Source organism: Symphalangus syndactylus, chromosome 13 (genome assembly GCF_028878055.3).
Source record: "Symphalangus syndactylus isolate Jambi chromosome 13, NHGRI_mSymSyn1-v2.1_pri, whole genome shotgun sequence".
NCBI classification, from domain to species: domain Eukaryota; kingdom Metazoa; phylum Chordata; class Mammalia; order Primates; family Hylobatidae; genus Symphalangus; species Symphalangus syndactylus.
The window spans coordinates 24,866,583-24,894,359 of NC_072435.2; the positions used below are offsets into that span (position 1 = coordinate 24,866,583).

The 27,777-nt window shown below is 44.7% G+C and overlaps 1 protein-coding gene and 1 long non-coding RNA gene across 2 annotated transcripts in view; both read right to left on the bottom strand.

The window, feature by feature from the left end:
• Positions 1-27,777, bottom strand: part of LOC129460654 (zinc finger protein 813-like) — a 109,645-nt gene that overhangs the window by 35,018 nt on the left and 46,850 nt on the right. Inside the window, 1 exon segment of the mRNA XM_055238789.2 lies at positions 9,078-9,082. Within this exon segment, the coding sequence (XP_055094764.1) occupies positions 9,078-9,082 (5 nt within the window).
• LOC134732258 (uncharacterized) lies at positions 15,107-25,895 on the bottom strand. The gene is made up of 4 exons (XR_010115239.1): positions 24,816-25,895; positions 24,218-24,282; positions 16,126-16,163; positions 15,107-16,023 (listed from the first exon to the last, which is right to left on the bottom strand). It is a non-coding gene; the product is annotated as an uncharacterized lncRNA (long non-coding RNA).

Consider the following 27,777-nt stretch of genomic DNA (forward strand, 5'->3'; position numbering starts at 1 on the left):
GCGTGAACCTGGGAGGCGGAGCTTGCAGTGAGCCGAGATTGTGCCACTGCACTCCAGCCTGGGCGACAGAGCAAGACTCCGTCTCAAAAAAAAAAAAAAAAAAAATAATAATAATAATAATAATACAGAGAGATCCAGTGCACCCTTAACCTGACTTATACCAGCAGTGATACCTTATAAAACTACAGTACAGGCCGGGCATGGTGGCTCAGGCCTGTAATCCCAGCACTGTTGGAGGCCAAGGCAGGCAGATCACAAATTTGAGACCAGCCTGGCCAACATGGTGAAACCCCGTCTCTACTAAAAATACAAAAATTAGCTGGCTATGGTGGTGGGAACCTGTAATCCCAGCTACTCAGGAGGCTGAGGCAGAGAATTGCTTGAACCCAGAAGGTGGAGGTTGCAGTGAGCCGAGATCGTGCCACTGCACTCCAGCCTGGGTGACAGAGAAAGACTCCATCTCAAAAAAAAGAAAAACAAAACTACAGTACAGTATCACAGCCAGGATACTGACATAGATTCCCTCCTTGATCTTATCTACGATTTCCAGAGAATATAGTTTCAACAATGAAAAAAATAGCAATATCTCACAGTAGAGGATAGATTAAATTATGGTCTGCTATATGATAGCATGGAATACTAATAATATTGATTCTTTTTTTTTTTTGAGACGGAGTCTTGCTCTATTGCCCAGGCTGGAGTGCAGTGGCGTGATCTCGGCTCACTGCAAGTTCCGCCTCCGGGTTCACGCCATTCTCCTGCCTCAGCTTCCCGAGTGCTGGGACTACAGGTGCCCACTACCTCGCCCGGCTAATTTTTTGTATTTTTAGTAGAGATGGGGTTTCACACTGTTAGCCAGGATGGTCTCATCTCCTGACCTCGTGATCCCCCCGCCTTGGCCTCCCAAAGTGCTGGGATTACAGGCATGAGCCACCACACCCGGCCTAATAATATTCATTCTTATTGAGAATTTTTTTTTTTTTTTTTTTTTTGAGACGGAGTCTTGCTCTGGCCAAGCTGGAGTGCAGTGGCGCAATCTCGGCTCACTGCAACCTCCGCCTCCCAGGTTCAAGCGATTCTCCTGCCTCAGCCACCTGAGTAGCTGGGACTACAGGTGCATGCCACCACGCCCAGCCAATTTTTGTATTTTTAGTAGAGATGGGATTTCACCATGGTGGCCAGGACGGTTTCGATCTCCTGACCTTGTGATCCGCCCACCTTGACCTCCCAAAGTGCTGGGATTACAGCCGTGAGCCACCGCGTCTGGCTTGAGAAAATTTTTATGATGAATTATCAAGTGAAGAAGGCAGATTAAAAAGGTGTATATAATTTGGGCAGAGATGTTTTGGTGAAATTAAGAATACAGGTTGTGTGGTCTGACTTCAGAGATGTGAATCTGAACTCTGGCAGTTAGCCTCATAGTGTCTGTTTCGTCACTGATAAAATGGAATAAAAATACTACACGGGGCCGGGCGCGGTGGCTCACGCTTGTAATCCCAGCATTTTGGGAGGCCGAGGCGGGCGGATCACGAGGTCAGGAGATCGAGACCACGGTGAAACCCCGTCTCTACTAAAAAAGACAAAAAATTAGCCGGGCGTGGTGGCGGGCGCCTGTAGTCCCAGCTACTCGGAGAGGCTGAGGCAGGAGAATGGCGTGAACCCGGGAGGCGAAGCTTGCAGTGAGCCGAGATTGCGCCACTGCACTCCAGCCTGGGTGACAGAGCGAGACTCCGTCTCAAAAAAAAAAAAAAAGAAAAAAAAAAAAAAAAATACTACACGGTATGATTGTTACAACTGGCAAGTATGATAATCTGTATAAAACACTCAATAATATGTAACATTTGTGTAATAGAAGTTACCTGTTATTACTGAAGACCAACTCACATTGGCCAATCTCCTTGCTTTTTTTCTTTTTAAAAAATTTTCTTTTTATAGTTTTTATTTTGAAAAAATTCATAATAAGGCTGGGCGTGGTAGCTCATGCCTGTAATCCTGGCACTTTGGGAGGCCACGGCAGGTGGATCACGAGGTCAGGAGTTTGAGACCAGCCTGGCCAACGTAGTGAAACCCCGTCTCTACTAAAGATACAAAAAACTAGCTGGGCATGGTGGTGCGCACCTGTAATCCCAGCTACTCAGGAGGTTGAGGCAGGAGGATTGCTTGAATTGGAAGGTGGAGGTTCGGTGAACCGAGATTGTGGCATTACACTCCAGCCTGGGAGACAGGGCGAGACTCTGTCTCAAAAAAAATAAAAAAATTCATAATAGAGACAGGGTCTCACCATGTTGCCCAGGTTGGTCTTGAACTTGTGGGCTCAAGTGATCCTCCTGCCTCACAGTCTGACAAAGTGCTTTGGATTACAGGTGTGAGCCACCACGCTTGGCCCCCTCCTTTTTTTTCTAATGGTAAAATGTGCTGCTGGGCGAGGTGGCTCATGCCTGTAATCCCAGCACTTTCGGAGGCTGAGGCAGGTGGATCACCTGAGGTCGGGAGTTCAAGACCAGCCTGGCCAACATGGAAAAACCCTGTCTCTACTAAAAATACAAAATTAGCTGGGCGTGGTGGCACTTGCCTGTAATCTCAGCTACTTAAGAGGCCAAAGCAGGAGAATCGCTTGAACCCGGGAGGCAGAGGGTACAGTGAGCCGCGATTGCGCCACTGCACTCCAGCCTAGGCAACAAGAGCGAAACTCTGTCTCAAGAAAAACAAAAGTGCCTTCCTTGAACCCGCTGTCTGTGTAATCAATATTAACCAAAAATACCATTCAGAGTCTGATGTTAAGAATGAAATTCATTTTGTTTAACAAAATGAATACATTAGCAAAAGAGATTCTAAGAAATATAAAGAGGAAATGTTCCCTTTCCGTCAGCAACTAGGGGGACAGAGACATTGTTCTGCATAAACAAATCTAATTTAATGACTCTAATCCGAGAAGATGCCAATTTGAGAACATTAGCAAGAGGCTGAATCTTGTGTTCCACGGGATAAGGGAGATACGTATGAGATACTGTCATCTAATTCTTTTTCTATCTTGGAAATGTTACTTATACAGCCCATATTTGTTACTTGTAAAAATGATCTTGCTTATGTTACATGGAAAGTCCATATCTGCCAGGCACCCAGTGGTTAGTGTTCATGGGTGATTACTGTGATGTCCTGGGAAAGGAACATTAATTCTATAACCTAATTCTAAAAGGCTGTCTTTCTTGAAAATTTGTTACCATAGGTTAGATTCAGATGATGTATTTCTAATCCTACAAGGTAGAAATATGTGAGATATTTCAAAGCAAGGCAAAGATCACTGGCATAGCCCTTCCCCTCCCAACACACACGCAGGTGTAATGAGACTCATGGCTGGGTTGGATTCCTTTTATAAATTAAGATTTGGAGTCTTTGACTCATTTATGATGAATTAGCAAGATTCAATACTCCAAAAACAAAACACACACATGCTTAGAGGCAAAGAAGAGGACTAGAAACATAAATACCATTTCAAATGTTTTTTGTTTTTTTTTTTTTTTTTTGAGATGGAGTCTCACTGTCGCCCAGGCTGGAGTGCAGTGGCGCGATCTCGGCTCACTGCAGGCTCCGCCCACTGGGGTTCACGCCATTCTCCTGCCTCAGCCTCCCGAGTAGCTGGGACTACAGGCGCCTGCCACCTCGCCCGGCTAATTTTTTGTATTTTTAGTAGAGACGGGGTTTCACCGGGTTAGCCAGGATGGTCTCAATCTCCTGACCTCGTGATCCGCCCGCCTCGGCCTCCCAAATTGCTGGGATTACAGGCGTGAGCCACCGCGCCCGGCCTCAAATGTTTTTTTTTTTTTTTTTTTTTGAGACATTGTCTCCCTTTGTCACCCAGGCTAGAGTGCAGTGGCGTAATCATGGCTCACTGCAGCCTGGAACCCCTAAGCTCAAGTGATCCTCCCACCTCAGCCTTCTGAGTAGCTGAAACTACAGGTATGCATCACCATGCCTGGCTAATTTTTTTCAATTTTTTATTTTAGTAGAGATGGAATCTCACTGTTGCCCAGGCTGGTCTCAAACTCCTGGCCTCAAGTGATCATCCCACTTTGGCCTCCCAAAGTGCTGGCCATTTAAGATGTTAATCAGTGATTATCTCTGGATGGTACAATTATGGGTAATTTGGAGATTCTTCTTTAAGGGCTCCTTAGGGACTGTTGCTTTCTTTGCCCCCAGCAGGCCTGTGTTAATCCTATTATAAGAAATATAACAAGATAGGAGCAGGGTACAGTGGCTTGTGCCTGTAATCCCAGGTACTTGAGAGGCCGAGGTAGGAAGATCACTTTAGCCCAGGAGACTGAGGCTGCTGTGAACTATTATCAACCCACTGCACTCCAGCATAGGCAACAGAACACAACCTTGTCTATAAGGAAACAAAATAAAACAAAACAAAAATACATAAAAAAAAGAAATATAGGCTGGGCGTGGTGGCTCACGCCTGTAATCCCAGCACTTTGGGAGGCCGAGGCAGGCTAATTAATCACCTGAGGTCAGGAGTTCGAGACCAGCCTGATCAACAAGGAGAAACCCCGTTTCTACTAAAAATACAAAAATTAGCTGCGGATAGTGGCTTCTACCTGTAATCCCAGCTACTCGAGAGGCTGAGGCGGGAGAATCACTTGAATCCGGGAGGTGGAGGTTGCAGTGAGCCAAGATTGTGCCACTGCGCTCCAGCCTGGTCAACAGAGCAAGACTCCATCTCAAATACAGAAAAAAAAAAAAAAGACTATCTCCTAGAGCCTCCAGGCACGCACCCCTCCTAGAGCCCTGCCAACATCTTGGTTTTGGCCCAGTGAGACCCACATCAGACTTCTGACCTCTAGGATAGCAAGATAATATATTTGTGTTGTATTAAGTTAATAAATCTGTGGTAATTTGTTAAAGCAGGAAAAATAAACTGATAAGAGGCTTAGTATTGAAAAAAGTGTCACTGAAACAGGTATAACCTTCCTGTTCCAAAACATGTTTTCACTCAGTTTCAGTTAATACAATCAGACCCTCAACACGATAATATAGCTAAATCGCCTCTGTAGGCATCTTAATTAACTGAATATTTTGTCCCCTCCCCGACAATTTCTTACATTAAAATCCTATCCCCCAGTGCGATACTATTAGGAGGTGGGGCCTTTGGGAGGTGATTAGTCATGAGGGTGGAACCCTCAGGAATGGAATTAGTGCCTTATGAAAAGGACCTCAGAGAGCTCGCATCTCTCTTTCCTCCATGAGAGGACACAGCAAGATGGTGACAGTCTCCAACCTGGAAGAGGGCCCTCATCAGAACTTGACCATGCTGGCACCCTTTTCTCAGACTTCCAGCCTCCAGAACTGTGAGCAATAAATGGTTGTTGTTTCAGCCACCAGTCTACGGTACTTTGTTACAGACTAAGGTAAGAATAAATTAAGGAGTGTGTGCAAAACACAAGAGAGTATGGTACAAAAATGTGCTCAATAAATGTGGCCAGGCTCCTCTCTTCTGAAGGATTTATGAAAATTCCTAAATAATATACTGTCATGTTGGATAAGGTATTTACAAATATCTTATTCAATGGAATTTCTAGGCAATTGAAGCATTTCCTTCATTTACTGTTGTTAATAACTATTAGCAGTGTTTAATATTATGTCAGGTGCATTTTTCTTTCTTATAGCTATAACTAAACTTACTTCTTTGTAGCTGCAGAGCATTCCATGAAATGAATGTGGTATAATTACTTAACCATTTCCACCATCCTGAACAATAATTGTGCTCAAGGTACACAGTCTTCGATTCTAGACCAATGGGTCTAAATGTCTTTGGGGCATGTACATCCTTCTTAATGCCATGAAATTAAAGAGTATCTCCTTAGGGTGGTGGTGGTGGGGGACAAATACACTAACACTGATAAACACATACAGTAAATATATACAGAATGTCCCTTGGAAACTTGTAAGTGGAGTTAAAGGAAGGCCCTCAGATTAAGGATAACAGTTCTAGACCATCTGAGGCTGTGGTTCATTTTGTGGAAGGCCCTCAGGTTAAGGATAACAGTTCTAGACCATCTGAGGCTGTGGTTCATTTTGTGGAAGACCCTCAGGTTAAGGATAACAGTTCTAGACCATCTGAGGCTGTGGTTCATTTTGTGGAAGGCCCTCAGGTTAAGGAGAATAGTTCTAGACCATCTGAGGCTGTGGTTCATTTTGTGGAAGGCCCTCAGGTTAAGGATAACAGTTCTAGGCCATCTGAGGCTGTGGCTCATTTTGTGGAAGGCCCTCAGGTTAAGGAGAACAGTTCTAGACCATCTGAGGCTGTGGTTCATTTTGTGAACTTGCAAGCATCTATCCCAGTTACCTTCATATGTACGTTGCTCCTGATGTACAGACATCCAGACTTAGCACATACCAGCAGCACTCACCGTGCACTCCCACTCCGGGGTGCTGGTCTGTGGGTTTTATGCATGTTAATGCATTTCACCCTCCTCACAAGCCTATCTTCAGAAGGCTCAAAAAGCTAAGAGGCAGAAACAGGACTCAAATCTTGGTCATCTACATTTAATGTTTGGTCTTAAGTCTTATAAACACATATCATTTAATTAAAAAAAAAAAAAAGGATACCCACCTGACCCTTTAAGATGTTTAACAATTCGTCTTCCTCCTCGGGGATGCTTTTTTGAAGGATGCTGGCCTGGGGGAAACAGAACCAGAAGGGTAAGACATTACGTCTTTCTGAAATACAAGCAACATTAGAAAATCCCTGCCATACCTAATAAAACCAATGAGAAATACGAGGCCCTGAGATGGAGTTTCTGGGAGATTCCTGAAGAGCACGCTGTGGTGACTGAGATGATGAAGCGTGGAGCTGCCCCTCTCCCTGTCTCCCACATCAGGGACCTGTCCCTCTACAGGAGGAATTCTACTCCTGAGGCCACCGTCTCCTGTCACTCAGGCGGCCTGCATGGACAGCACTTCTGGCTCTGAAAGCATCACCTCATGGCTGTTTCTGCCTTCTTGTTGGTGAATTTCCTGGCGAGGCTCAGGCGCTCACGTCCCTCCGCGGCCCTTGTTCTCAGGCAGGTACCGCTTGGTTAGGAGGTGAAGGCAGGGGAAGCAGCAGAGACGCTGGAGCTACAGGTTGTGCTGTCACACACACCTGCGTCACCCAGAAGGCCCGATCATCCATCCCAGCACAGAGACGCTGGAGCTACAGGTTGTGCTGTCACAAATACCTGCATCAACCAGAAGGCTCCATCACCCATCCCAGCACAGAGACGCTGGAGCTACAGGTTGTGCTGTGACACACACCTGCGTCAACCAGAAGGCCCGATCACCCATCCCAGCACAAGTCTGCACAGCTCAGCCTCACCACAGCTCACGCTGTCCTGAGACACATCTGCGCCCCTCATACCCACTAACGCCCAGCACGGCCATGCTGTGGGCCCCACCACCCCACACGGTGCAAAGGTGTATCCGTGGGCCACGGAGACCCTTCCCGACGGCCGCCCCCACACAACCCCCAGAGCGCACCTCACAGAGCAGAGTCCCAGGTACGCACCGCCGAGGTTCACAGGCGTGGGCTGCGTTGACCCAAAGCCTCTGGAGCACCCCCGGTCACCAGTTACGGGGAGAGCCCGGCTGTGTCACCCCACACTCTCCATCAAGTGCGTCACCGTCAGAAGCCCCGTGCCCGTCTCCCCTCGGAGCCATGCGCGCCAATCTCACCTGCGCGGACTAGCGGAGATGCAGCGGCTGCGTCACTGGTGCAAACGCTCACCCAGCACGGCCTCCATTGCCCCCAATGACACTCGCGTGCACCCGTGTCACAGTTACGGGGACAGGGCCGCCGCGTCAGCCTCGTACTCCCACGCAAGTGCGTCACACACTCGGTCCCGCCACCCTCTGGAGGCCAGCGCGCATGCGCACGCGCACCCAGCGGCCGGAGCGCGCAGGCAGCAGCAGAGCCCAACACGCATGTGCACACAGACTCCTACACGTATGTGCACGTACCCAGACCCCGACACGTATGTGAGCGTACACAGACCCCCGATACACAGCGTGCTCAGCCGCTGACGTGCCTGTGCGGGCACACAGACCCTCACAGGCGTGTGCGCATGCACTGATGCCGACACGCATGTGTGCATGGAGCCCGACACGCATGTGCAGACACAACAGAGCCCGACACATGTGCGCATGCACGGACGCTGACACGCGGACACACTGACACGTGTGCGTGCACCCCTCCCATCCCTTTCCCTCCTCCGACTCTCCCAAAGCCGCAGACGCACCCGGTAGTCCCCCAACGCTGGGGCCTCGGGAGGGGGTGAGGCTTAGAGAAGGATGCGGGACCGTTGGGGGAAACCAGAGCCCCAAGCCCCGTGTCCCAGCGTGCAGCACGGCATACTCCTGGATGGTCTCTGGGAAATGTAGTCCGGGACGGTCCCAGGCAGGGGCCTCCGGGTGCGTCCCAGGTCGGTGCCGGAGCGGGCAGCCCCATGCTAAGCCCTTCCTGCTCCCTGCAGACGCCCCGTCCCGACTGGGAGAGGGGCTGTGTCACCCCAGCTGGGACCTCATCTGGCCTCTTGAGTGGAGTGATGCCGGGCGAGCCATGGCTGTCCTCAGAAGGGTATCCTCTCCTAGCCCCTCTGGAGCGTCACCTGGAATTCTCTGCAGGCCGCTAGCACAGGCTGCCCGAGCTGCTATTCGGTGTCCCTTGCTTGCTGGATTCTAAACAATGTACAGGCAGCAGTTATGCCCCGTTAGTCACGCTCTCATTCCAAGTACTAACGTGACAGGGTCTACAGGATGTTGCAGGTACTTAACCACAGTCTCATTTTGACTCAAAATCCCTCTTTTTGGTATTTATGCCAAGGAAGTAGCTATAGTCGTACACAATGTTGAAGTATGTTCACAAAATGCTTTTTTTCTGAAAATGTTTTTCTCTTTTAATTAGGTAGACTTTAGATTCATATGTAGTTACAAGAAATAAAATTGAGAGATCTTGTGTACCTTTCACCTGGTTACCCCAGCTGGTGATTGTAGTATATAATACCACAACCAGAAGATTAACATTGATGTAATCCACTGACGTTACCTAGAATTTCCAGAGAATAATTTTTTGTTTGTTTGTTTGTTTGTTTTGAGAAAGAGTTTCGCTCTTGTTGCCCAGGCTCAAGTGCAATGGTGCGATCTCGGCTCACCGTAACCTCCGCCTCCTGGGTTCAAGCGATTCTCCTGCCTCAGCCTCCCCAGTAGCTGTGATGACAGGCATGCGCTACCACGCCCGGCTAAATTTTTGTATTTTTAGAAGAGACGGGGTTTCTCCATGTTGGTCAGGCTGGACTCGAACTCCCTATCTCAGGTGATCCGCCCGCCTCGGCCTCACAAAGTGCAGGAATTACAGGCGTGAGCCACCGCACCCAGTCGAGAATAATTTTTAAAAATGAAAATCTTGCAGTGGCGGATAAAGGAAAATCAGATTAAACCATGGTCTGTTATACAATGACATAGAGTACATTTCCTAATAATACTGACTCATTAATTAAGAAAACTTCTGATGAATCAACAAGTGAAAAGGGTAGGTTAAAAAGGTACATATAATTTGAGCAGAGATGTTTTGGTGAAATTAACACAGGCTCTGTGGTCTGATTTGAGGGTGTTAATCTGAGCTCTGATAGTTATTAACTTCACAGTGTAGTAAAATTTCCTCACTGGTAAAACTGCAAGAAAGATAGTGCAATGTATGACTGTTTGAACAGGATCATCTACATGAAACACACAGTCATATATAACAATTAAGGTAGCTGTTATTATTAAAAAATCAATGACATATCTCAATCCATTTTCATAAAAGTAACAAGTCTGCTATTTCCTTTTAACTAGGGAGACAGAGACATCGATAGTTCCTTAAAAAATCTAGTTTAAAGATTCTTATCAGCTGGGTGCAGTGGCTCACTCCTGTAATCCCAGCACTTTGGGAAGCTGAGGTGGGCGGATCACTTGAGGTCGGAAGTTCAAGACCAACCTGGGCAACATGGTGAAACCCTGTCTCTACTGAAAATACAAAAATTAGCCAGGCATGGTGGTGGGTGCCTGTAATCCCAGTTTCTCAGGAGGCTGAGTCAGGAGATTCGCTGGAACCTGGGAGGCAGAGGTTGTAGTGAGCCAAGATTGCACCACTACACTCCAGCCTGGGTGATAGAGTAAGACTCCATCTCAAAAAAAAAAAAAAGTGAACATTTTAAACTAGTGCTATCTCATTCTATTTCATATACCTTTGAAATGTTGCAGTCAATATTTCTTACTTGCACATATAACCTTGGGAATGTTTCCAAAGCCCATATTTGTAAGGTATCCAGTGACTATTTTCATATTCGTCAATGATTAATTTTTCAAAGCAAGGAAACATGACTGGCATCTCTCTTCTCTCCACATGCACACAGACATAATGTGACCCATGGTTGGGCTGGATTTCTTTTACAAACTATGATTTGGAGAGTTTTTGCCTCATTTACATGATTAATCGGATTCAATGTTCCAGAAACAAAACACACACATGCTTAGAGGTGGAGGGGAAGACGGTAAACATACATACTAAGTGTTAACAGTAATTATCTTTAGATGGTATAAATATGGGTAATTATAGTCGGACAGTGGCTCACACCTGTAACCCCAGCACTTTGAGTGGCCAGGGTAGGTGGATCACTTGAGGTCAGGAGTTCGAGACCAGCCTTGACCAACATGGCGAAACCCCATCTCTACTAAAAATACAAAAATTAGCTGAATGTGGTGGCGGACACCTGTAATCCCAGCTACTCAGGAGGCTGAGGCAGGAGATCTCTTGAACCCAGGAGGCAGAGGTTGCAGTGAACTGAGCTTGTGCCACTGTACTCCAGCCTGGGCAACAAAAGCAAGACTCTGTCTAAATAAATAAATAAGGGTAATTTTTAGTTTCCTCTTTGTGTGCTTCTTAGGGGAATAATTTTTTTTTTTTTTTTTTTTTTGGTTACAGGCTTTCATTAATCCCATTATAAAGTATATAATTATAGGGAGCCCCACATTTAAAAAAAGATTAGTAAGGAAAAAGGACCATTGTTATAGGGGAGTGGGTACATTCTAGTTATTCAGGAAAGTTTGACGGACAGGCCTGTTACTGGCAGAATATATCCACATCCTACATCTGGAACCTGGGAATATGTTATGTTACAAGGCAAGATAAATAAGGTTGCAGATGGACTTAAATTGCTAACCAGCCACCCTTCAGATAGGGAGATTACCCTGAATTATCCAGGTGGGCCTGGTGCAGTTACAAAGTTCCTTAAAAGCAGATGAGGGAGTTCCGAAGAAGAGAAACGTGATGACAGAAACAGGTGGGGAATGAGGTGATATAAGAACTTGACTTGTCTTTTCTGGGTTTAAAGGTGTAGGATGGGGCTGCGCACAGTGGCTTACACCTATAATCCCAGCATTTGGGAGGCCGAGGCGGGCGGATCACTTGAGGTCAAGAGTTCAAGACCAGCCTGGCCAACATGGTGAAACCCCATCTACTAAAAAAATACAAAAATTAACCGAGTGTGGTGGTGCATGCCTGTAATCCCAGCTACTCAGGATGCTGAGGCAGGAGAATCACTTGAATCTGGGAGGTGGAGTTTGCAGTGAGCTGAGATGGTGCCACTGCACTCCAGCCCAGGCGACAGAGTGAGTGAGACTCCGCATCAAAAAAAAAAAAAAAAAAAAAAATGTAGGATGGGGTCATGAGCTAAGGAGTCTGGGCAGCCTCTAGAAGCTGGGAAAGGCCATGAAAGAGAATGCCTCCTAGAGCCTCCAAAAAGCAACACAGTCTTCAGTCTTCAACGTGTTGGTTTTAGCCCAGTGAGACCCACTTTAGACTTTTGACTTCTAGGACTTAAGATGTCACCCCCTGATCTTGAATGACCTTTCACTGTGTCTCAGCAATACAGTTGTCTTAGTCTGTTTTGGCTGCTATTAACAGCTGCTATTACAGGCATGAGCCACTGCGCCCGGCATATTTTCCTAATAACATTTTCTTTTCTCTAGCTTACTTTATTGTAGGAGTATTGCATATAACACATATACCATTCTATATTTGTGTTAATCTACTTTATGTAATCAGTAAGGCTTCCTTCCATTCCACAGTAGGCTATTACATTTTTAGGGAGTCAAAAGTTAAATGTGGAGTTTTAACTGCATGGTGAGTTGTCGCCCAAGCTCCATGTTGTTCAAGGGTCAACTGTACGTATATCAGACAAAATAGAATTTAAGTCAAAAACTATAAGAAGAGCCAAAGAAAGTCATTATAGAATTATAAAGGGATCAACTCATGAAGAAGATGTATCAATTGTAAGTATGTATGAACCCAACACTGGATCATGTAAATATACAAAGCACACATTATGAGATCTGAAGGGACAAACAGACTGCAATACAATAATTGAAGGGGACTTCAAATCCTACTTTCAACAAAGGACAACTTATTCAGCAGAAAATCAATAAGGAAACACTGGAATTGAATTTTACTTTACACCAAATGGACCTATCAGATGTATACAGAGCATCCCTCCCAACAGCAGAATACATATTCTTCTCCAGCACACATGAAAGATTCTCCAGGACAGATAACATACTAGGCCAAATAACAAGTCTTAAGAAATGTAAGGCAACTGAAATCCTATCAAGCATCTTTTCAACCACAGTGGTATTAAGCTAGAAATCAATAACAGCAGGAATTTAGGTCAATTCACAAATATGTGGAAATTAAACAACATGATAATAAGTACCAGTAGGTCAAGGAAGAAGTTAAAAGTTTAACTTAAAAATATTTTCAAATAAATGCAAAAGGAAACAACTTACCAAATCTTGAGAAACGCAGGAAAAGCAGTTCTAAGAGGGAAGTTTATAGCAATAAACACCGACATTAAGAAAGGAGAGGCCGGGCGCGGTGGCTCACGCTTGTAATCCCAGCACTTTGGGAGGCCGAGGCGGGCGGATCACGAGGTCAGGAGATCGAGACCACGGTGAAACCCCGTCTCTACTAAAAAATACAAAAAATTAGCCGGGCGTGGTGGCGGGCGCCTGTAGTCACAGCTACCTGGAGAGGCGGAGGCAGGAGAATGGCGTGAACCCGGGAGGCGGAGCTTGCAGTGAGCCGAGATTGCACCACTGCACTCCAGCCTGGGCGACAGAGCGAGACTCCGTCTCAAAAAAAAAAAAAAAGAAAGGAGAAAGACCTTAAACAAACATTACTTCTCAAGGAACTTGAAAAAGAACAAATGAAGCTCACAGTAATAAAAGGAATAATAAAGGTCGGAGACTTTTATTATGGAGACTAGAGAAACAATATGGGAAGATTAATGAAACCAAGAGTTGATTTTTTGAAAAGATAAACAACATTGAAAAACCATGAGACTTTCAAAGACAAAAAGAGGGAAGACTCAAAAATCAATGAAATCAGAAACGAAAATGGAGACATTACAATTCATACCACATAAATACAAAGAATCGCGAGACTACAATGAACAATTAGGTGCCAAAAAAATTGGATAACCTAGAAGATTAATTCCTAGAAACACACAACCTACCAACACAGAATGATGAAGAAACAGAAAAATCTGAACACATCAGTAATGAGTAAAAAGATTGAATAAATAATACAGAATCTCTGGTCAAAGAACAGCCCAGGACTTGATGATGGCTTCATTGCTGTATTCTACCAAATATTCACAAAATATTCTTCTGAAACTCTTCCAAAAAGTTATAGAGGAAGGAATACTCCCAAGTTGCTGCAGTATTATTCACAATACCCCAGGGGAAAACAAAAAAAATCAACCTACATGTTAATCAGTAGAGGAATGGGTAAAGAAAATGTGGCATATATCACAAATGAATACTATTCAGCCTTAAAAACCAAGAAAATCCAGCCATTTGTGATAACATGGGTGAACCTAGAGGACATTATATTAAGTGAAATAAGCCATGAATTATCTTACTTATTTAAGTGTCAAAAAGCTGAACTCATAGAAGCAAAGAGTGGAATGATGGTTACCAGAGGCTGGGACAGGGGTGGGAACAGGGAGACGAATGACTACAAAGGCTAGAGAGGAGGAATAAATTCTGCATATCTATTTTATAACCTGGTGACTATAATGAGTAACAATGTATATTTGAAAATTGCTGAGAGATGTTAAATGTTCTAATCACAAAAATGATAACTAGTAAGGTGAAGGGTATGTTATTCACTTTGGTTTCATCACTCCATAATGCACACACGTATCAAAACATAATGTTGTACATAATAAGCACATAATTTGTTATCAAATAAAAATAAAAAATAAAAGATGTCATTTTAATTAAACAACAATCCGAATAAATAAATAAAAAGAAGAAAAATACAGAACTATATGTGGCCCATAAATCCCTCTACTGCTGAACCTTTTACAGAAAAAATTTGCCAACTCTGTCCTAGATCCAGAACTCATATCCAAAATCAAACCACATTGCTTCTCACTGTGCACACAAAGGAAGTGGAAAAAAACAACTCTGAAGCTGTCGGCTTCAAAGAAAATCTAGTAAACAGAACAAATTTCAATTTATTGATTACCTGAAAAACATTTATGCCTTTGATGACACAGAAGTTTGCTCAAACTCCACTCTTAAAAGCCTCACAAAGCTGACAACCTTGTCATGTAGTCAAACCATCTACTTTCTGGCTGTGATATGAAAATCAGACTTAGGGAAAAGACTAAAGATAAGTGGTGTTCGATTCCACTTAAAAACGAATCCTTTCCTTAGCAAACCACATTCTAATATCAAGCACTAATGTTAAGCTCCAGGACATATTTTTCTATACCATCAGATTCTTAGAAGAGCAGAGCACACAGAAAGAGCTACACAGTTTGCCAAAGGGGCACATGAATAACATTCAGAAGACAGACTTGGTCAATGGGGAGTACATTGAGGGATATCCCTGTATGAACCCCTCACACCTCTTTGGAAAGGATGACTGGGATAAGTTGTTATTGTGAGAATATTTAGGGGCAAGGGAGGTAAATAGTCCTGTCTTATAAACACTAATCATTTAATGAATAGAACGTAACTCACTTGAACCTTGATTTTAAGATGGGTAAATGATTCTTCCTCTCAAGGGGTGCTTTTTCAGAAGGATGTTGGTTTAGGGGAAAGAGGAGGATAAGAATGAGAAGCTAAGGTCTTTCTAGGTGCACAGCCTACATTAGAAAATACCTTATAAGGCACACCTGCCCTCAGGCCATATCTATAACAATCAGAAGTCAGAGGGCACCGGGATCAGGGTGTTTCAGAGATTCCTGGGGTATACGTTGTATTAACTGGAGTTATAGACTGTGTAGCTGACCTCCCTCTATAAGGATGGTCACCCTGCATGGGTCCCATTGCCCCCAAGATACTCGCACACCTGTCACAATTATGGGGACAGAGCTGGCACATCAACCCCACACACACCCACGCAAGTGCGTCTTCTACTCACACGCCAGGTCCCGGTTACCCCTGCGGATGCCAATGTACATGCACACACAGACACATATTTCCACATGTGCTGCAGCACTGACTGGAAAAATGGCCAAAACGCCAAGTGATGCCCTGTACATACCGACAGTTGCTTTGAGGCTGCTTCCTTTTATGTCTGAGGGGAGTGTGAATTTTACCTCTGAACTTGTCCTTCAAGCCATGATGGCCCAGCAGACAAGCATTAATTCGCCTTACCCTATTGGTCTTCCCTTTGCATCAAATATTATTAGAAAAATACAAGTTAGAAAACAAATTGTATTTACCTACACATGGAACCTGTGAATTCAGAATTATTTGGTTATAACTCGACATCCGTGGGCGATATTGCTTGAATATTCGCCCCGTCTAAATCTCAAGTTGAACTGTCATCCCCAGTGCTGGAGGTGGGGCCTGGTGGGAGGTGTTTGGGTCACGGAGGCAGATCCCTCATGTCTTGGTGCTGTCTTGGCCATGGTGAGTGAGATCTTGCAAAATCTGGTCATTTAAAAGTACATGGTATCCCCCGCACCTCCCGCCACTGCTGTGTCCCAACCTTACCCCTCCTTTTGCCATGTGACGTGCCTGCTCCCACTTCACCTTCCAAGTAAAGTGGAGTAAAAGCTCCTGAGGCCTCCCTAGAAGCCAAGCAGATGCCAGATGTCAATACCATGCTTCCTTTTCAGCCTTCAGAAGCATGAGACAATATAATCTTTATAAATGACCCAGTCTCAGGGATTTCTTGATAGCAATGCAAGAATGGCCTATCCGAGTGGGTGCTGTCAGAATGATGTTCCTTTCCTAGCACCTCTCAGGCACATCACCTGGAATTCCCCACAATCTGTGATCACAGGCTGCCCTGAGCTGCTTCTACTCAGTTTCCCCTCCTTGCTGGGTTATAGACAACATACAGATAGCAGCTGTGTTCTTTTAGTTATTCTCATTCTTCGTGCTAATATCACAGAGTTTGGCATACTGCAGACACTTAACAAGTCTGATTTTGACTCAAAATTTTGGTTTTCAAAATGTATCTGAAGGACACAGCTATAGTCATACACAAATGTTTGTGCACGAATATTCAGGGCATTTTTTCTCTGTGAATTTTCTTTAGAATGGAGATAAAGATTCACATGCAGTTGTAAGGAACAATACAGCGAGAGAAATCCTGTTTACCTTTCACCTGATTTACACCAATGATGACTGACCTACAGTATAATACCACAACTAGGACACTGCCCTTGATGCAATCAATTGATATTATTCCACTTCTCCAGAGAATAATTTTTTCTTTTTTTTTTTTTTAAAGACAGAGTCTTGCTCTGTCGCCCAGGCTGGAGTGCAGTCGCATGATCTCGGCTCACTGCAAGCTCCACCTCCCAGGTTCACACCATTCTCCTGCCTCAGCCTCCCAAGTAGCTGGGACTACAGGCGACTACCACCACACCCGGCTAATTTTTGTATTTTTAGTAGAGATGGGGTTTCACCGTGTTAGCCAGGATGGTCTCGATCTCCTGACCTCGTGATCCACCCACCTCAGCCTCCCAAAGTGCTGGGATTACGGGCTTGAGCCACCATGCCCAGCCTTCAGGGAATAATTTTTAAAAAATAAAAAAAAATAGGTTGGGTGCGGTGGCTCATGCCTGTAATCCCAGCACCTTGGGAGGCCAAGGTGGGCAGATCAGCTGAGGTCAGTTGTTTGAGACCAGCCTGGCCAACATGGTGAAACCTCATCTCTACTAAAAATACAAAAAAATCATCCAGGTGTGCGGACAGGCAGCTGTAGTCCCAGCTACTCGGGGGAGCTGAGGCAGAATTGCTCAAACCCAGGAGGCGGAGGCTGCAGTGGGCTATGATTGCGCCACTGCACTCACTCCAGCCTGGGCAACAGAGCGAGACTCTGGCTCAGAAAAAAAAAAAAAAAAAAAAAGAAATATCTGACAGTAGAGGACAGATTAAATAAATTATGATCTGCTATATCATGACATAAAATACATTTACTAATGATACTGATCCATATAATTGAGAAAGCATTTATGATGTATTACCAAATGAAGAAAATAGGTTTAAAAAGGTACATGTAATTTGGGCAGACGTACTTTGGAGAAATTAAGAACACAGGCTCTGACTGGGCATGGTGGCTCACGCCTGTAATCCCAGCACTTTGGGAGGCCGAGGTGGGTGGATCACGAGGTCAGGAGATGGAGACCACGGTGAAACCCCGTCTCTATTAAAAAATACAAAAAATTAGCCTGGCACGGTGGCGGGCGCCTGTAGTCCCAGCTACTCGGGAGGCTGAGGCAGGAGAATGGCGTGAACCCGGGAGGCGGAGCTTGCAGTGAGCCGAGATTGCGCCACTGCACTCCAGCCTGGGCGACAGAGCGAGACTCCGTCTCAAAAAAAAAAAAAAAAAAAAAAAAGAACACAGGCTCTGCAGTACAACTTTCAGGGTGTGAATCTGAACTCTGACAGTTACTAACCTCGCAGTGTCTTTTTCCCCACTAGTGAAACTGGAATATAAATACCATAAGATATGGCTATCTCAATTATCAAGTAAGATAATCTACATAAAACATAGTAATACATAACAATTACTTTACATAAGTTAGCTATTTTTATTAAAGATCAATGACATTACATATCCCTTAATCCATTTTTAGAAAAGAAACGCAAGGCTCCTGTTTTCTTGTGCTAAAATATGTGCTTCTCAATCAGCTATCAATATCATGAATGCTAACTAAAAATAACTTTCCAAGTCTGATGTTAAGCATGAATTTATTTGAACCAGCAAAATTAGCAAAAATGATTCTAAGACACATAAGAAGAAAATGTTCCGCCGGGCGCGGTGGCTCACGCTTGTAATCCCAGCACTTTGGGAGGCCGAGGCGGGCGGATCACTAGGTCAGGAGATGGAGACCACGGTGAAACCCCGTCTCTACTAAAAATACAAAAAATTAGCCGGGCGTGGTGGCGGGCGCCTGTAGTCCCAGCTACTCGGAGAGGCTGAGGCAGGAGAATGGCGTGAACCCGGGAGGCAGAGCTTGCAGTGAGCCGAGATCGTGCCACTGCACTCCAGCCAGGGCAACAGAGTGAGACTCCGTCTCAAAAAAAAAAAAAAAAAAAAATGTTCCCCCTTTACCAGCAACTAGGGAAATAGAGACATGATTCTGCATCAGAAATCAAGTTTAAAGAATCTAATCTGAGAAGAGATACCAAATCGAGAATATTAGCAAGAGACTGAATGATGTGTTCTGTGTGATATGGGAGATTCATGTAATTATTTCAAATTATTGCCATCTTAGTCATTTCATATATTTGGATTTCATGTATCTTGGATTTGTTACTTGTACATATAATCATGGAAATGTTACTTGTATATATTTGGAAGGCATCAGACATCACTGATTATCATTCTCTGTCAAAGAAACATTAAAATCATAGAAAATCTAACTCTGAAAGGCTCTCTTTCTTGATAATCTGCTGTCATGGGATTAGTTTGAAATGGTGTATCTCTAATTCTATAAGGTGTAAACATGTGAGGCTTTTCAAAGCAAGAGAAAGATAACTGGCCTGCCTCTCTCTTCTCCACATGTACACAAATGTAATGTGACCCATGGCTGGGTTGGATTGCTTTCACAAACTAAGATTCGAAGAGTCTTTAACTCATTTACATGATCAATTAGCAGGATTTAATGCTCCAGAAACAAACATACACACGTGTTTAGTGGGGGAGTGGGAGACAGGACACATACCTAGAAAATGTTAACAGTAAATACAGTTAACAGTAAATCCTCACCTCTTTCTCTTCTTCTGACCCCCCTCATCTACTTCTAATACCCTGTGATTACATTGGGCCCACTGGCACAATTCAGGATAATCTCCCTGTCTTAAGGTTGGCTGATTAGCAACTTCAGTCCATCTACAACTGAAATTTCCCTTGCCCCTGCAACACCACATATTCCCGCATTCATGAATTAGGGTGCGGACATTTTTGAAATACACTTATTCTGCTTAACACAAGCCTATCCATTCAAACATTTGTTAATAACTACAAAGTACCAGCACCTTCATAACTCTGAATTTTTTACCTTGAGTAGTCATTTTTTTAAATTCAGGACTTCCTTAAGTTATATTTCTTTTTTTTTTTTTTAAAGATGGAGTCTCACTCTGTCACCCAGGCTGGAGTGCAGTGGCACAATATCGGCTCTCACTGCAACCTCCACCTCCTGGGCTCAAGTGATTCTCCTGCCTCAGCCTCCTGGGTAGCTGGGATTACAGGCACATGCCACCACGCCTGGCTAATTTTTGTATTTTTAGTAGAGACGGCGTTTCACCACGTTGGTCAGGCTCAAACTCCTGACCTCGTGATCCACCTGCCTTGGCCTCCCAAAGTGCTGGGATTACAAGCATGAGCCACTGCGCCCAGCAAGTTATATTTCTTGTAACGCAATTAATGCAGGCCTGGTATAAAAAAATTAGTTCCCGGGCCAGGCGCAGTGGCTCACGCCTGTAATCCCAGCACTTTGGGATGCCGAGGTGGGCAGATCACGAGGTCAGGAGATCGAGACCATCCTGGTTAACACGGTGAAACCCCGTCTCTACTAAAAATACAAAAAATTAGCCGGGCGCGGTGACGGGCACCTGTAGTCCCAGCTACTCGGGAGGCTGAGGCAGGAGAATGGCGTGAACCTGGGAGGCAGAGCTTGCAGTGAGCCAAGATCGTGCCACTGCACTCCAGCCTGGCAACAGAGCGAGACTCCGTCTCAAAAAAAAAAAAAAAGAAAAAAGAAAATTTCTATGCCAAAAAATTGAATAATGTAGAAGAAATGAATAAATTCCCAGTAATATACAATCTATCAAGATTGAATCATGAAGAAATACAAAATCTGAACATACTAACAACAGGTAAGGAGGGTGAACAAGTAATAAAATATCTCCCATGAAAGACCAGAACCTGATGCCCTCACTGCTGAATTCTACCAAACATTCGAAGACCTAATACAATGCTTCTCAAACTCTTCCAGAAAATTCAAGAGAAGGGACTATCTCCAAGCTCATTTTATAAGACCAGCATGACCAAACCCAACAAGGACACTACAAGACAAGAAAAATCACTGGCCAATACCTTTCATAAACATAAAAGCAAAAATCCTCAGCAAGATATTAGCAAACTGAACTCAGTAGCATATAAAAAGGATCATTCACCATGATCAAGCGGGATTTATCCCAGGAATGCAAGTATGGTTCAACATATACAAATCTATAAATCTGATATAGCACATTGACAGAATGAAGGATAAAATCCTTATGATCATCACAATAGATCCAGAAAAAGCATCTGACAAAATTCAGCAGCCTTTCCTAATAAAAACTCTCAACAGATTAGGTATTGAGGAATGTACCTCAATATGATAAATGTGATATAACACAAGCACATAGCTAACATCATAATCAATGGTGAAAAGTTGAAATATCAGGAACAAGATGAGGATTCCCACTCTTACCACTTCTAATCAATGTAGTACTAGAAGCCTTAGGCAGAGCAATTAGGCAAGAAAAAGAAAAGCCAATCAAATAGGAAGTGAAGAAGTTAAACTGTTCCTGTTTGTAGATGACATGATCTTATACATAAAGAAAACCCTAAAAGCTCCATCAAAAAATGATTAGAAATGATAAATGAATTCAGTAAAGTTGTAGTATGCAATATCAACATTAAAAAATCAATAGTATCCCTTACAAAATCTATGTGCAAAAATCACAAGCATTCCTATACACCAATAACAGACAAACAGAGAGCCAAATCATGAGTGAACTCCCATTCACAACTGCTACAAAGAGAATAAAATACCTAGGAATCCAACTTACAAGGGATGTGAAGGACCTCTTCAAGGAGAATTACAAACTGCTCAACGAAATAAAACAGGAAACAAATGGAAGAACATTCCATGCTCATGGACAGGAAGAATCAATATCGTGAAAATGGCCATATTGCCCAAGGTAATTTATAGATTCAATGCCATCCCCATCAAACTACCAATGACTTTCTTCACAGAATTGGAAAAAACTACTTTAAAGTTCATACGGAACCAAAAAAGAGCCCACATTGCTAAGAAAATTCTAGGCAAAAAGAACAAAGCTGGAGGCATCACACTACCTGACTTCAAACTATACTACAAGGCTACAGTAACCAAAACAGCATGGTACTGGTACCAAAACAGAGATATAGACCAATGGAACAGAACGGAGGCCTCAGAAATAACACCACACACCTACAACCATCTGATCTTTGACAAACCTGACAAAAACAAGAAATGGGGAAAGGATTCCCTATTTAATAAATGGTGCTGGGAAAAGTGGCTAGCCACATGTAGAAAGCTGAAACTGGATACCTTCCTTACATTTTATACAAAAATTAATTCAAGACGGATTAAAGACTTAAATGTTAGACCTAAAACCATAAAAACCCTAGAAGAAAACCTAGGCAATACCATTCATGACATAGGCATGGGCAAGGACTTCAGGACTAAAACACCAAAAGCAATGGCAACAAAAGCCAAAATAGACAAATAGGATCTAATTAAACTAAAGAGCTTCTGAGCAGCAAAAGAAACTACCATCAGAGGGAACAGGCAACCTACAGAATGGGAGAAAATTTTTGCAATCTACCCATCTGACAAAGGGCTAATATCCAGAATCTACAAAGAACTCCAACAAATTTACTAGAAAAAAACAAACAACCCCATCAAAAAGTGGGCCAAGGATATGAACAGACACTTCTCAAAAGAAGACGTCTATGCAGCCAACAGACACATTAAAAAATGCTCATCATCACTGGTCATCAGAGAAATGCAAATCAAAACCACAATGAGATACCATCACACACCAGTTAGAATGGCAATCATTAAAAAGTCAGGAAACGACAGATGCTGGAGAGGATGTGGAGAAATAGGAACGCTTTTACACTGTTGGTGGGAGTGTAAATTAGTTCAACCATTGTGGAAGACAGTGTGCCGATTCCTCAAGGATCTAGAACTAGAAATACCATTTGACCCAGCAATCCCATTACTGTGTATATACCCAAAAGATTATAAATTGTGCTACTATAAAGACACATTCACACATGTTTATTGTGGCACTATTCACAATAGCAAAGACTTGGAACCAACCCAAATGTCCATCAATGATAGACTGGATTAAGAAAATCCAGTATACACCATGGAATACTATGCAGCCATAAAAAAAAAAAGACGAGTTCATGCCCTTTGCAGGGACATGGATGAGGCTGGAAACCATCATTCTGAGCAAACTATCACAAGGACAGAAAAATGTTCTAACTCATAGGTGGGAACTGAACAATGAGATCACTTGGACACAGGGTGTGGAATATCACATACCAGGGCCTGTCGGAAGGTGGGGGGCTGGGGGAGGGATAGCATTAGGAGAAATACCTAATATAAATGACGAGTTGATGGGTGCAGCAAAACAACATGGCACATGTATACCTATGTATTAAACCTGCACGTTGTGCCCATGTACCCTAGAACTTAAAGTATAAAAAAAAAAAAATCAGTAGTATCCCTATACACTAACAACTATTTGAAAAAGAAATCAAGGCTGGGCATGGTGGCTAACAGACAAATGAATTGCATCATTAAAAAACTTCTGCACAGCAGAGCAATCAACAGAGTGAAGAGAGAACCTATGGATTAGAAGGAAATATTTGCAAACCATACATCTGATAAGCAGTTAATATTCACGATATATAAGAAACACACAACTCAAGAGTGTGAAAAAAAAATGTGATTAAAAATTGGGACAAAGGCAGGACATGGTGGCTCACACCTGTAATCCCAGCACTTTGGGAGGCTGAGGCGGGCAGATAACTTGAAGTCAGGAGTTCGAGACCAGCCTGGCCAACATGATGAAACCCCGTCTCTACTAAAAATACAAAAATTAGCCAGGCATGGTGGCGGGTGCCTATAATTCCAGCTACTCGGGAGGCTGAGGCAGGAGAATCGCTGGAACCTGGGAGGCAGAGGTTCCAGTGAGCTGAGATCATGCCATTGCACTCCAGCCTGGAGGACAAGGGCAAAACTCCATCTCAAAAGAAAAAAAAAAAAAAAAAAAAAAAAAAAAAAAATATATATATATATATATATATATATAGTATATTTGAAAATTGCTGAGTAGAGTTTTAATGTTCTCATGACAAAAATAATAATTAGTGAGGTGATGGATACGTTCATCAGCCTGATTTAATTATCTCATAATGTATACATATATCAAAATGTGTACACAATAAATACAATTTGTCATTTGCCAATTATACAAAAATTTAAAAAATTAACCATGTTAAAAAAATAACTACAATAATAAAAAATAAACAAAAGACCAAAGATATCTGGTGTCTCCTTCCACCCAAAAATAAATCCCTTCCTTATCAAACCACACTGTGATATAAAGTGCTAGAATTAATCTCTTCTGTACCATCAGATTCTTCGACAATTTTTAGACATTTTAGAAGAGCGTAGGTCAATGGAGAATACACGGAGGAATGACCTGCACAGCTCTGTCACATCCCTTGGGGAGGAATTAGTGGGATAAATGGCTATTTGGGAAGATATGGGCCCAAGGAAAGTAAATAGTCTTAAATTGTATAAACGCAAATCATTGAATGAACAAAAAGCTAACTCACCTGAAACCTTACTTTAGGACATATAACACTTCTTCCTCCTCCGGGATGCTTTTCCTGAAGGCCAGCTGGCCGGAGGGGAAAAGGAAGATAAGAATGAAGCACCAGGACCTTTCCGGATCATAAGCTACGTTAGAAAATAGCGCACACGCCCAGGCGCGGTGGTTCACGCCTGTAATCCCAGAACTTTGGGAGGCCGAGGGGGGCGGATTATGAGGTCAAGAGATGGAGACCATCCTTGCCAATATGGTGAAACCCCGTCTCTACTAAAAATACAAAAATTAGCTGGGCGTGGTGGCGTGCGCCTGTGGTCCCAGCTACTCGGGAGGCTGAGGCAGGAGAATCGCTTGAACCCGGGAGCTGAGATTGCGCCACTGCACTCCAGCCCTGGGCGACAGAGCAAGACTCTGTCTCAAAAAAAAAAAAAAAAAAAAAAGAAAGAAAAGGCACACTTGTCCCCAGACCACAGTTAAAATCAATCAGAAATAAGAGGGCACAGGCATGTGAGTTTTTCAGAGAATTGCTGGAAAACTCTAGGAACTGGGGTACTGAAACATGGAGCTGCCCCTCTCCCCGCCTCCCCGCCTCCCATGTCAGGTACCTCTTTCTTCCCCAAAAGGAATTCTATTCTTGAGGTTACTTCCTCTTGTCGTCAGGTAGTGTGCATGGAGAGCACTTCTGGCTCCAAAATTGCCATCTCGTGACTTGTGAAGCCTTCTTCTTGGTCATTTTCACAACAGCGTCGAGCCTCTCACGTCACTTTGGGACCACTGCTCCCTAGCAGGTACCACATGGCTGGAAGGCGAAGGCACAGGAAGCAATGGAGACACTAGAAGGACAGGTGACATGGTCGCACACACCTGTGCTCACTCAAAAGGCCATGCATCCAGGCCCGATCCCGACCAGTCACAGCCGCACACTCGCTGGCCCTTTCACACCCACAGACGCTCACACCAGAGAGACACTGACTGTCCCTGTCAACCTGACAGAAGTGCAAAGGCACATTTCAGAGACACGGAGACCCGTCCTGGCCGTGCCACCTCTGCAGACCCCACCAACATTGACCTCGCACAGAGCGGAGGTGCAGAGACACAGCCCGGCTGCGTCACCCCTACAGGTGCCCTTACAGCCCGGCGCTATGGCCCTCATAGACGTCTACACACACCTGTGTCACAGTTTATGGGGACAAAGCCCGGCCGCGTCAACCCCGCATGCATCACAGCTAGGGGAACGGGGCTTGTTCGCATTACCCCACAGACGAAGACAATCATCTCAGTCACTGGGCCACGGCAGGGCCCCACCAGGCAGCCTCTGGCTCATTCACACACACACATACACACACTCCCACTTCCCTGCTCGCCGCTCCCGAATCCTCAGGCAGAAGCTTCTTCATTTTAGGGCCTCCCCGTCCCGAGTGGCTCCCTCACCGCCATTCCCCGCGGAACCCTGCTCTGGCTTCCTCCTGGGAGGCAAATAGCTCCCGGCTCGAGGCCTAACCACACCCAGCACATCAGGAGGTGAAACAAGGGCTCAGGTGCAGTTGGGATAAGGTCCAGGAGAAACCATTTTTAAAAATCCCGCGAGCATGAAGCACGCCCCTCAGCCAGCCACCCGGCTCGCTCCTCATTGGACTGTGCCCCCAAGGCCCTCTGGGAAATGTAGTCCGTAACCAGAGAAGCTTCGACGTAGCTGGAAGGGCGCCCGTCAGTGTTTCCCAGTATGCAACTCTACACGGCACTAATGGAGCCGTGACCCAGAGGCCTCTGGGAAATGTAGTCCGTAACCCGGGAATGCACAAAGTTGGAAGAGGCTGTCAGGATTTCCCAGCATGCAACTCTACGCGGCCCTAAGGGCGTCGTGCCTTGAGGGCTTCTGGGAAATGTAGCTCATAACCCGGGAATCGACGTATCTGGGACGGCGCCCATCAGTGTTTCCCAGCATGCAACTGTACACGGCCCTAATGGAGCAATGCCCCAGACACCTCTGGGAAATGCTCACTAGGCTGGAATCCTCAGCGCTGGAAGCGCGGCCCTCAGAATGCTCTTCGTCAGTGTCTCCTCCCACTGTTAGAGCAGCTGCACCCCCATAGACTTCTGGCGAAGCGTATTTCAGATTGGGAGAATCTTCAAATGCTGGAAGCCCTGTCGGCCTTCTCCCGCCCTGAAACTTTGGTTGCTCCTAAGGCGCACCACAAAAAATTACTGGGAAAAGTGGTTCAGGCTCTAGGAGTCTACAGTTCTAATTGCTTACAGCTTGCATTTGGGATCCGTCCATAGGTAAGGCGTGTCCCCGCGTCCTTCTGGGAAGGAAAGGGAGCCTGAAACGACCAGAAATCACGCCTGTAATCCCAGCACTTTGGGAGGCCGAGGCGGGTATATCACCTGAGGTCAGGAGTTCAGACCCTCCTGCCCAACATGGTGAAACCCCGTCACTACTAAAAATACAAAAATTAGCCAGGCGTAGTGGTGTGCGCCTGTAATCCCAGCTACTTGGGAGGCTGAGGGAAGGGAATCGCTTGAACCCGGGAGGCGGAGGTTGCAGTGAGCCGAGGTCACACCACTGCATTCCAGCCTGGGAGATAAGAGTGAAGCAATGTCTCAAAATAATAATAATAAGCCCGGAAAGCTTAAAAGCTGTGATTTGGGAAAAGTTCAAAAATTTCCCAGCATGCAACATGGCCCTCCTTCGAAAAGAGCTGTGCCTCCAGAGGGTTCTTGGAAATACAGCCCGGAGCTGGAAATGCCTCTAGAAAGTGTTAGGTAGGGTGTTTACATGTGAGATTTTGGGGACGTTTCAGCACTGCCCTTTCCCCCACCCCCCAATAGATTGGGGAGCTCCAGGCACGTGTGTAGGGTCCTTGAGTAGGTTCCACGGGAGTGACTCGGTCGTGACTGGATCTGTGCCAAGGCTCTCTCTGTAAGGGCAGGACTTTGCGTTTCGTTCTCTGATGCTGTCCCAGGCTTGAGAGCACTGCCTGGCTCTTCAAATGTCTCTGTGAGTGTTACCTTGGTATGGGCGGGAGGGGCCTGGGCTGTATGGCTTGCTGCCCGGCAGGATATTGACAAGATGTTCTTATGATCAGGCGGTTTGGCCCTTTTTCCGGTGGGATGTCATCAGGATGTTCCTTGGACCTTTGCCCAGAAAGATATTATAGGGATGATTTTTTTAGTTGGGCCTTTGCCCGGTAGGACATGATGAGAATGTTTCTTTAATTGGGTCTTTGTTCGCCTTGTGGTCAGGTGGTTAGGCAGGATATTTCTCACTGCCTGAACCCCTGTGAAATGTTTTACTTTGACCAAGGTCTGCAAAAGAGCAGGGGGCTTACAAAATGGTGCAATTTAGACTAACACTGGGGTGTGAGATGCTTTGTCTTCAAAAATATATGCTGTTGTTGGGAGAGAACCGTTGGTGGGTGTGACTGGATTTGTGATTGTGTGGACTCATCAGGGAGCCTCCTGGAGCTGAGGTAAGGGAGGGCGCCTGTGAGGTTTTTGGCCTTGATTATGACATGGATGAGATTGTATGTTTCTATGAACATGTGGGTAAGACTACTGTATAGAGTA